The following is an 11,882-nucleotide window of genomic DNA, read 5'->3' on the forward strand; positions in this document are numbered from 1 at the left end:
GGTCTACGCCGTTTAATCCAAATAAGTTTTGGCGACTATGACACTGTTACGTAATTTTTTCCATCCACTATAGAAACACGTAACATCGGACAATTAGAATAATTAAATCTTTTATTTTGGGAAGGTCACATGTCTATCCTTTCAAATCTTAGAGGAAACCATAAAAACCATTTTAAGCAAATATTGCATACATTTTCTGTATTTAAATTAGAATCTTGAATAAAGTAACCAGATCAGCGCCATTTTTGTAATAAATAGATTTGGTTTTTAGAATCAAATCAAATCAATTAAAACCCATTTTTCATAAAAAAATTGGCTTGCGGCCTTCCTAAATAAACGGTTCGATTATTATGACAGTGGTTTATTATCATATGGAAAACTTGATGACATAACCTGTCTCCGTAACCGGTTTCATTTTCTAGTGGATCACAACTTTTTTTATTTTTGCTTACAACATACAACGGATAGATTATATTATTTATTTCTACTAAGAATTTAATTTTTAAGTTAGAACAGCTTAAAATGGCGAGACGCTTGTAAAATTGTTCGTGTCGAAGATATTTTTTTCTGCTATGTCCCAATGTGAAAGGAAATATCATTTGTCTAATTAGTGTGGAGGCGTAATCGCGTGTACAAATTAGTCGAGAGCATTTAATATATGCTTCTAATGAGTTAAGCACAATTTTTTTGTACAACTGCAAAAATTGCAGAATTCTTTGATTTTTTATTGCATTAATTATGATTTTTGCAGAATTGCTTTGAAAAAATAAGCGGGTTGTCGTCATGTCGTCATACTCAGATCTCCTGTCGTTTTAAGGTGTGTAACTCGAAAACTATCTTTTCTTAAAATTCTTCATAAAAATTTACATTCGTATTGCATTATTTAGCAGCTTCTCAGAACGATTACGTCAGCGATTATGAGGTAAATGGAATAGTATTTGCTCTTGGAAATGATACTAGTTGCCAAATATCGAGTTTATTATTTTTAAAACCCTTGGAATTTTTTGTATTCACTTACTAAAAAATATTGAAATTTGGCATTTGGTATTCGAAAAGTTTGGGTAACTAGCAAAAAATAGCAATGAAGTTTTTAAACGAGGCGTGACCGAGTTGAAAAATCAGTTTAGATCAGAAAACACGTTTCGCGCAGAAATTATTTTCTGCAACCGCTTCGTGATAACAAAATTGTGTATCACTGGATCTAATTCGTCACTTTGTCTTGTGGTTTTTCGCTTTTTATATAAACTATGATTAATAATTTTTCAAGAAAAACCGTTCTCTGCTACTATGAAAACATACGACATAGTTTTAAGAAAAAGTTGCATACAGCTAATAAATGTTACTATGAAAAACATATGTATTGAGTGTAGCAGAAAATAGCTCTTAAGAACTAAAAACAACACTTAAATTTTTATATCTTGTTACCGCTGTCAAAGTTTTTTGTGTTTACAGAAATAATAACCAATAGTCTAATCAAAAACCTATTTTTTAACTTCTTCATGGAAATTGATATTTTGAAAAATGATGTTCTCAAAAAAAGGTATTAAATTTTGTCTTTGTAAATCTTCAGGTATTATTTATTAGTCAGTCATTTGTTTAAAAATAGTTTTAACAAAAAGTTCTATATTGATCGTAGCAGAAAATAACTGTTAAAAGCCGGAAACAATATTTAAACCTTAATTTTATATCTTGTTGACGATGCCAAAATTTTTTGTGTTTAATTTCAGCTCACTTTCTCTGGAAACACACTAAATTTTACCACACACGTAATTCACTGTAGGCAATAAAGTTTTGACGAGAACTATTTTTAATGTGATGAAATGTCAAAATTGTTTTTTTTTTTTGTTAATATGTGTGTCAACGATGTTAATAGTGTCAGACGAGCTCAGACTAGTAAAGTGGCAAAAACGAACGTTTAATAGGTGTAAATATACAGCAATTTTTATAGTATTAAGGTCAAAATATTTAAATTTAAAAAACAAAACGTTGTAATACGGAGTTAAAAATAAAAATATGCAAGATTTTCATTTTTAATTTTAATTTTTAATTCTTTTAATCTGTTTTCGGACACAGCAGCAAAAACTTGTTCAGGTTACAAGAATTTTTAATTGAAAATCTTATGCATTTTTATTTATACAGCTCTCACATCCTAAATCGGTGTGTTGTCCCTAAGACGTCACGCGCAAATCTCCTACCCTTTTATGTCGATCTGTTCTGAAACCTACCGTCGCCTGAGAACTTGTTTGATCCACAGATCCGAGTGCACTCAAGCCAATGTCGACTCTAAGCTTTCAGAATTTCAGCGGGAAGTGGTTATTATTTAGATGCTTTTGTTTACAAACATAATATCACATCTCATGTGTTTCACTCGATTTTGACAAGCAACAATTTTTTTGTTTAACTAAGAATTAATTCTTTAATTGTGTTTGATATTAACAAAACATCCTAAATTAGCAATACTAGTGAAACCGCAAACATGCAATAGATTTTATTCGGGAATGGTTTAGACGCATTGTGTTCTCAATTTTTATGTATTTTTAGTCACAATTTTAGTGGTTTTTTATTTTCCATACGTTCTAAATTTCTCGATTTTTCGATTTCTCGATTTGTCGGTTTTGGATTTCTTACTTTTCGGGTTTTCGATTTTTCGATGTTACGATTTTTGAATTATCCGATTTTTCAATTTTCCAGTCTTTTAAATCTTCGAGTTTCGATTTCTCGATCTTTTTTTACATTTTAGAATTTTTATTTTTTTGATGTTTGGAGTTCTCCATTTTTCAATTTTACGATATTTTGATTTTTGAATGTTTTAAATTTTCGATTTTTCAGTTCTTCAATATTTTTTAATTTTTCAAATTTTGATGTTTCTCTATTTTCAGTTTTGGACCAATTTTTTGAACTATTTAATAATTTTTGAAAAGTTGTTATCGAATTTGTGGTGGAAAGAAAATTATATTGAATGTTTTGTATTCAGCTTATATTTTGTCTTTGTTTTTCTTAGTATAGGTACGTAGTCTTTTCACAACAAAAAATTGAAAACATGTATAAAATGGTAAATTTTATGCCCCACTCTTCCCTACAAATTTACCATTTTTACGCTCATTTTCAGTTTCTTCTCATGAAGAAAAAACTACGTACATATAGTAGAAAAAAAAAAACAAAATACAGATACCGCCCACCCGCCCTCATCTCAATTGTGATGACTTTTTTATTCGTCGTGAGCCAAGGGGCGGAGCTTAATTGCAAAATGCTTATTTCTCTACCATGTGAAACATGTTTTTAAGTGTCATGTCGTTGAAAGAAAACTATTTATGTCAAGAAAAAAAAGTCAAAAAATGAGTTTGGATTTTTCGATTTTTTATTTTTTGGATTTTCAGTTTTTCGTTTTTTAAACTTTAGATTTTTCAATTTTTCCATTGTTTTTACTTCGATTTCTCAATTTTTCGACTTTTCGATATGTTAACTTTTCTATTTTTAAAATTTCAGGTTTTTCGATTTCTTGAGTTTTCAGTTTTGAATGAATTTTGAAATTTTCGATTTCCCAATTTATTTTTTAATTTTTCGATTTTCCAATTTTTCGATGTTTCGAGAAATTGAAAAATCTAAAATTTAAAACATTGAACAAATAAAATATCGCAAAATTGAAGTCGAGAAATCCAACACCAAAAAAACAAAAAATAACAATTCGAAAATCTAAAACCTAAAAATCGAAAAACTGAAAAATCGACAAATCAAGAAATATAAATACATTGGTGGAAAAATCGAAAAGTTAAAAATGGAAAAATTGATAAATCGAGAGATTGAACAATCAAAACATCCGAACATCCGAATCTCGATATACCGAGATCTCAAAAAATTGAAAAATCGAAAATTTAAAAAAGGAAAAAGTGAATATCCAAAAAATAAAAAATCGAACAATCCAGAATATTAAAAATTGAAAAAATAAAATATCGTATAGTCGAAAAATTGAAAAATCTAACGTTTAAAAAACGAAAAACTGAATATCCAAAAAATAAAAAATCGAACAATCCAGAATTCGAAAAATCGAAAAGTCAAAGAATTGAAATATTGAAAAATCGCAAAAATTGAGAAATTAAAAAATTGTAAAATTGAGAAATCGAAAAACCAAAAAAGCAAAGTCAAAAAATCAAAGAACAGAAGAACTGAAAAATCGAAACTTGTGAAGTCAAGAAATGGGAAAATCAAAAATGGATTAATTGAGAAATCGGAAAACTGAAAGTTTGTCGACGTCAAAAATTGAAAAATAGAAATACTGAAGAACTAAAAAATCAAAAAAAGCGAGAAATTGAAAAATCTAAAATTTAGAACATTAAACAATTAAAATATCGCAAAATTGAAAAATCGAGAAATCTAACACCAAAAAATCAAAAAATAACAATTCGAAAATCTAAAACTTAAAAATCGAAAAACTGAAAAATCGACAAATCGAGAAATCCAAAAACCGACAAAATCGAGAAATCGAGAAATCCAGAAATCGAAACATCGAAAAATTCCGAAACTGAGATATCGAGAAATCGAAAAATCAGATGATCGAAAAAGTGAGGAGTCGAAAGCTGAAAAGTAAAGTTAAAAATAGAAAAATTGATTAATAGAGAAACTGAACAATCAAAACATCGAAACATCTGAATTCAATAAATCGAGAAATCAAAAAATTAAATATCGAAAAATTTTAAAAAAGAAAAATTATAAAATCGAAAATTTAAAAATTCGGAAAATTCAATAATTGAAATAAAGAAGAACTGAAAAGTTGAGAAATGGAAAAACCTGCAATCTTGAAAATTGAAAAATTGGGAAATCGAAGTATAAAAGAGTCGAAAAATTGAAAAATCTAAAGTTTACCGAAAAATTGAGAACCTAAAAAGTAAAAAATCGAGAAATCAAAAAATCCAGGAGTCCAAAAATCGAAATATTGAAAAATCCCAAAATTGATGGAAATATCCAAAAAATTGGAAAATTGAGACAGAAAAACTAAAGAAGCAATGTCGAAAAATAGTAAGCTTAAAAAATTGAAAAATTACAAACCTGAAAAATCGAAAAATTGAAGAATTGAAAAAAATCGAAACTTTGGGATGTCAGAAAATGGGAAAATTAAAAAAAAAGATTAATTCAGAAATCGGAAAACTGAAAATTCAGAAACGTCGAAATCTGAAAAATTGAAAAATCAAAATATTTAAAAATCGGAGAAATCGTATCATTGCAACATCGGAAAATTGAGAAATCGGATAATAAAAAAATCGAGAAATCGAAAATTTGAAGAATGAAAAAATTGAAAAAGCCCAAAATTGAAATATTGAAAAACTGAGACATCTAAAGTTGAAAAATAAAGAAATCAAAAAGCCAAAAAATTTCAATAGCGTACTTATAAACCACAAGTTCAGGACTATGCTACTTTTTAACATTTAAATAATAATGAATTGTAAGATAGCATCATCAATTCCTGGGGGCATGAACGGATACATTTTGATTAACTATTTAACACGCTATAAATTGGAAAATGTTGTGATTTTTTTCCCAAAAATAGGATATAAAATTTAAATTACATCTACTATTGTAAAATCTGGAAATTACGTCATTTCATTGTTGGTGAGCCTTTTTCCATTTGATGATACAGTTTGAAATGTAAATTTTCTCGTTCGGGAACAATATGTATTAAATCGTTAAAATGTTCAAGCAAATGTTTGGAAAATTGTCGATAAAAACTTCAAATATGCCAAATTTTGAAAACAAAATTTTCATTTCGACACTAAATCGATTTTTTGTGCAATCAAATAAGTCAACAACTGAGAAGTTATATTTTTCATATAATTACATATTATTTTATACGGGTGTTTAGATAGTGCCTCTTTAAAATTTTAATGTAAAAACCAATTTAAAAAAGTAGTACGTTAATTTATTTATTATTTTGAAATAATTTATTTTTCCCAAAAATTGGAAATGGAACAGTGGAGTGCTGAATTCTTACTAATTCGATAAAATATTATGTATGTAGGACGAAAACGTTCCTTTTGTACAAGGCAGGCGAAGATTTAAAAAAAAAAATACCAAAGGTGTTTTTTTGTATTATTAGCTACATTAGAAATCCTGAACCTAGAAATTTAGAAATGTTATCTCATACTTTTAATAAACTGTGGATACAATTTTAAACTAAGCGTGTTTTGTTTTTAGTGAATAACAGACAACTTATTTTGTAAATACCACTTGGAAAACTTGTCGATAAAAAATAATCAGTGCAAAAATACAAAAGGAAAATGATTTACATGTGTTTAATAAATTAGCAGTTATTTTTTGAAAATAAAGGTTTATGCAGTATTTATGCGCATGAAGTTAGCAGCTTAAATCCGATGGGTTGAACTAATATAATTAGCTAGAGTGTATTTTGGTGCATTAATCGAAAATTAATTACTTCGCTTACCACTGAACCGTAAAACGTGACTATGCAACCAAAATAATGCACCAGTGGCGAATACATCAAGCTGTTTTTAAATCATAAAAAAATTCTTACTCTTTTGATCAACAAATTTTTTTCTGACTTGACGCCACACTGTAAAAAGCACATCTCTAATTGCTTCACTGAGTTGTTACAAAAAACTAAATTGAACTAACAACGACTGTAGCACACTACAAAAATTTAATTATCGATTGATAAACACTATTACAATTAATTTTGTAACTGCAGGGTTATAAAAATGTTATTATAGTGATTAAATAATAATTTTAATTGGCGCAATAAAATTTAAATATAGCAACATTATCTACAATTATGCTAAATGTGAAAACTCTGACAATACTGGACTGATCAAGGTTTTTGCTTCGAGGCGTGCGTGTAGCGGTTTTGCCGGGTGAGCGTAGCGAGCAACGTTTAAATGTAGTGAAAACGTCTCAATTTGCATAACTCGGCCTGATTTTCCCAAATGCAAATTTAAATTTTTGCAATAGAGAATAGGCTATAATTATGCAGATTCCTAGCTGTAACACTGAGTTTAAATTGTTTTTGTTGAGGAAGGACCCGTTCGTTACTAATTGTTGATTCAACCTTATTCTGTCAATCATTTGTTAATAACCGTAGCTACATGCTACGGCGCTTATTTAAAAATATTTAAAAGTGAAATTGCGTATTGTGTATTTTTACTCGTAGGCTTGCAATTCCGACGAGTCGAGCGAGCTCATTGTACTATAAAAACATTAAAATGTATACAAGATAATGGTAATTACTTAGATTATTATTGTAATTACTTGAAAATAAACTATTTAAGTGAGAACATGCTGTAATGCCTAAAAATAACCAACATAAAAAGTATATTGTGTTTCCAAACATAAATATAGCACCCGAATAAATCGGGGTTTGTTTCATTTCACATTCATATAAAAGTAAAAAGCATCTTGAACTAAAAATAGTATCAACAACGTATCATCTTCGCCAATCACAACACATCAAAGAATTTAAATCGACAAATTAAGATTTAGGAAGGTTAGTTAAACTTATTGTGTACAAGGTCTCGTTTCACGATCACTTGACCTTTCTACACAACCGTGGTACTGTTTACCTATTTTCCTCTTCTCGCAAATTTAAATTGTTTTTGGCACAGAAATCCTCATCCGTTACGTTTCTAAATCCACACAGAATTTAGTAAACAAGGCACTGAAAAATTCGGCAGCGTGAAATGTCAAAGGGAAAGTTCAGGGGTCATCACGCGAAAATGAGGAATCATTGATAAAATCAGTTCGAGAAACTTGCACTAAAATTAACCGTTATTTGTTGGGGGAGAGATAACGATGACTTTTCTCACCGAGTCAAGGATCGTATATGTGGAAAAAATTTCATGCTAAAATAGGTCGTGATGCAATTCTGACTGTTGTTATTGTTGCAGACGAACAAGAACGAGTCCAGAAGAAAACCTTCGTCAACTGGATCAATTCGTATCTATCAAAGGTAATTCATCACTCCTGATGGGAGTACAACTTTTGTAATTAGTGAATGAAATCACTTCGGCCGGTGCATGGTACCGGATTAGAGCTCACGCAAATCAACTCTTATCATAGTGACGTCATTTTATTTTTTAGCGAGTTCCACCGCTAAGGGTAGACGATTTGATCGACGATCTTAAAGACGGAACCAAATTGCTCGCATTACTTGAGGTCCTTTCAGGAGAGAAATTGGTACTTGCCCTCATCGTTTTTTTTTTGTTTTGCACTATCGATTATAATTATCTTTCAGCCTGTGGAGAGGGGCAGAATCCTGCGAAGACCACACTTTTTAAGTAACGCCAATACGGCCCTGCAATTCCTTACCAGTAAACGTATCAAATTGGTCAATATTAACGCCAGCGACCTGGTGGACGGGAGACCACCGGTGGTCCTTGGCCTGATTTGGACCATCATCTTGTACTTCCAGGTAAATATCAAACTCTCATAAACACGGTAACGTAGACGTAGCGCTTCGTTGAGTAGAAAAGTAAGAGTTAAAGCTTGCGCACTCATTTTTCTTGTAATCTCAAAGCTCCGCAAGGAACGGGAACTCAGATGGGTAAGTCGTAGTTTTGAAGACTTCGTTTCTTCTCTTTCGTCTTCTAACTTACTTTTTCTTCGCCACAGATTGAAGAAAACAGCCGCGCTTTGCAATACCTAGCACAGTGGGACAGCTCCAGCAGTCTCGAGAGCGCCGGCACGAGCTCCTCCAAAGACAAATGGAAGCAAGGAGCTCGCAAGACTCTTCTCCAATGGGTCTCCAATGCCCTTCCCAGCGATTCCGGTATAGAAATCAAAGACTTCGGCTCGAGTTGGCGGGATGGCATTGCCTTCCTCGCCATCATCGACGCCATCAAGAAAAATTTGGTCAACATGGCCGAGCTGAAGAAAGCTTCGAATAAAACTCGTCTTCAAACGGCGTTCGATGTTGCCGAAACCGAACTAGGTATCACGAAACTACTAGATCCTGAAGATGTGGACGTTCCGAAACCCGACGAGAGATCTATCATGACTTACGTAGCACAGTTCTTGCACAAGTACCCAGAACCTAAAAGCACAGGACCGGACGCTATCGCAGCCATACAGGAGGAATACAGCGAGTTGCTGTCGTGGCTCATGAAGAAGACTCAGTATTTGGAACACTTACAACAAACGAATTCGCTGCCGCTCAGCTATTCGGAGTACTTGGCCTTCAAAGGGGAGGTCGACGACAAGGAAAAGGGATTTAATAAGTTGAAACATTTAATCGAAGGACAGGGTTTGATTTCTATCACGAAAGAATCTTGGTACGATATTAGTAAATTGTGGAGCAAGCTCCAGAATCAGTTGCTTTATTGGTTGTGGCTTTTGGACTCTCAATTGCCTGGAGATTTTAAGTTTGTGGGCGAATGGCTAGCAAAAGCCGAAAAAATGGTTTATTGTGACGAAATTCCCACTATTATGAACGAAGAGACTGCTTCTATTATTAGTAGGAAGTTAGAGGAACACAAGGCTTTCTTCGCCGATTTGCCTACGGTACAAGAAAAGTTTGCTCAGGCTTGTCAGAGTCCTCTAGCTAGTGAAGTGCCTTCTGAACAGTTACAAAATATGGCTGTTAGACTGAACGAAATTGGACCTAAAGCTGCTCAGCGACGAGTCAGACTCAAGTTCCTTGAACATAAGGTAAGTTTCACATTAAAATTTGCGTCTTCCATAACGATCAAAAATTCGTTCCAGTGTTGCCTTATTGCATTTTTGCAACTAACCGAGACCAAATTGAAAGTATGGAGTGGCAAATATGGACGCCTGGAAAAAGTCGTCCAACTTCTAGAACAGTATCGCAATTTTGTTTCGAAGAATCACATCTTCCAAGAGTTTACTAAAGCTTTCATTGACATGCAGGCTGTAGTTGAAGAATATAAGCGTGACGGAGGCATTGGTACGTTTTCGTATTTAGTGGTATACTTTAGTTTAATTTTTCCGTTCTTCAGACAAACGAGAGGCTGCTGATATCGACCGATTCCTCCGAGAAACCGCCGACCGTTGGAAGAACGTCTCCATGGAGCTGCGCTGCGTCCAAAGCATGCTAGAAGAAGTGGTAGCATATTGGCGCCGTTGGGACTCCCTTTCTGGCGAGTTCGAAGAATGGTTGAAGAAAGCCGAAAAAGCCCTAAACCTCCCCGAAGAAGAGAAAATGGAATTCTTCCAAGATATAAGCGTGTGGCGAGATAATTACCAACTCCTCGGAGACACAGTGAGCTTTTTGATTGCCACCTGCGAAGACAAAATCGCCATCGAGCTGAAAATCCGCTACCAAAACATGACCGACCGATGGGAGAAATTGTATCCTTTGGTCAACAAATACAGCCACGCTGGTGATTTACTACGGAATCGAAAAGACTTCAGAGCGGGTGTCGAGATCTTATCCAACTGGTTAAGAAAAGCCGAAAGTATTCTCAACTCGCCACAACTCGGTTCGACCGAACGCATTAAGCAACACATCGAAAACTTGATGAAGCTTCAAAGCGAAGTCGAAGAAATCGAAAATTTGTTCAAGAATGTGAGTAAAACCTTCCAGACTTTGATCCAGGATCTTTCCAGAGAGGACGTCGATAAGATGATGTTGACCCTCAAGCACGAAAAAGAGAGTCTCGTGAAAGTCCGAGCACTTATACCGTCACAAATACATACGTACAACCAACTTTTGGTCCAACAGGAGTCACTCGAAGCCGGGCAGAAAGACATCAACAACTGGTTGAACAGCGCCGAAAGCTTACTCAGTAGTTTAAGTCTAGAAACTGATAAAGACGCTTTAAAAGACCAATTAGATAAACTGAAACAATTCTTCACTAGAACTTTATACTACAAGTCAATGTTAGATAGTAAGAATAAGGTTATGGCTAATATAGTGAAATCTGTGGACCAAACCGAAAACGTGGATGTCGCTCAGATGACTGCAAACATGGAACAATTGAACGACCGGTTTGCTTACGTTACACAGAACGCCCAGCTGTGGGAACAAAGACTCCAGGAAGCCATCCGTTGTTGGTTTAACTTCTCCGAGTGCGAACGAGTCATCTCCAACTGGTTGAACACAGCTGAGAAACTCATCGCTGAGAAACGAATCGACAGCAAGGAAGTCGTCGAAGAACACAAAAACTTCTTCCAAAGTGTGAACGAGAGATGGATCCACGATCTGGTGCAAAGCGCACAAGACTTATGCGCGTGTCTTCCCAAAGACCAACACAAACAGATCTTGGCGTCAGTGCATCAACTCCAAAATAAATGGAAAGAGATACTTTCGTTTGCGCCTCTGCATTTGATGAGACTCGAATTCCGCCTAGATGAAACCACCTTCAACTACTATATTAAAGAAATCGAGAAGGAAATCAGTACTGAGTATATCGCTTTCAGTAAACAAGAGAATCTCGAGTCGATTATGACGAGGAATAAGCAGTTCTTCGGTCCCCAGGGACCGATGACCGAGACTTACCGATGTCTGGAGAATTTGAAGACGATTTGCGAAACGTATTCGACACACCACCCAGGGGATAAGAGTATTGTTGAGTCTGTGGAGAAGGCGGAACAACAGTGGACGAGTCTCAACAGCAAAGTCGAGAATTTGAGGCAACAGTTGGACCAGATTCCGGAGAAGTGGGATCGGTATAATCAACGATTTGACGCTATGGTGAAGTGGATGGATGAAGTCGACAACACTTTGAAGAACATCTTTAACGACATTAACACTATGGAAGAGTTCGAGAGAGAGAAGGCGATTTTCCAGGTAAGTGTTCTTCGTTATAACTCATAAGATTCCCTCTCTATACATATAAATAAATACAACTCACGCGAATTTTGTTTTTTCATGCTAACAGTTAAAGCGACTCATGGTAATTTTAAACTTAGTTTGATTCGTC

The 11,882-nt window shown here is 33.8% G+C and overlaps 1 protein-coding gene across 4 annotated transcripts in view; it reads left to right on the forward strand.

Annotated features, from left to right (window-relative positions):
• The window catches only part of LOC135125871 (muscle-specific protein 300 kDa), a 96,609-nt gene that overhangs the window by 19,706 nt on the left and 65,021 nt on the right, over positions 1-11,882 (forward strand). For 3 of the 4 annotated variants that reach the window (XM_064051604.1, XM_064051605.1, XM_064051606.1), the window contains exons 3-8: positions 7,890-7,951; positions 8,083-8,178; positions 8,237-8,413; positions 8,614-9,648; positions 9,703-9,904; positions 9,957-11,749. In XM_064051604.1, the coding sequence (XP_063907674.1) occupies positions 7,890-7,951; positions 8,083-8,178; positions 8,237-8,413; positions 8,614-9,648; positions 9,703-9,904; positions 9,957-11,749 (3,365 nt within the window). Of the gene's footprint in view, positions 1-7,889; positions 7,952-8,082; positions 8,179-8,236; positions 8,414-8,518; positions 8,546-8,613; positions 9,649-9,702; positions 9,905-9,956; positions 11,750-11,882 lie in introns of all 4 variants that reach the window. The other variant, XM_064051598.1, reaches the window with a different exon arrangement.

This window comes from Zophobas morio, unplaced genomic scaffold, assembly GCF_036711695.1.
Source record: "Zophobas morio isolate AGI-343-1 ecotype UQ-CSIRO unplaced genomic scaffold, CSIRO_AGI_Zmor_V1 ptg000009l, whole genome shotgun sequence".
Classification (NCBI taxonomy): Eukaryota; Metazoa; Arthropoda; class Insecta; order Coleoptera; family Tenebrionidae; genus Zophobas; species Zophobas morio.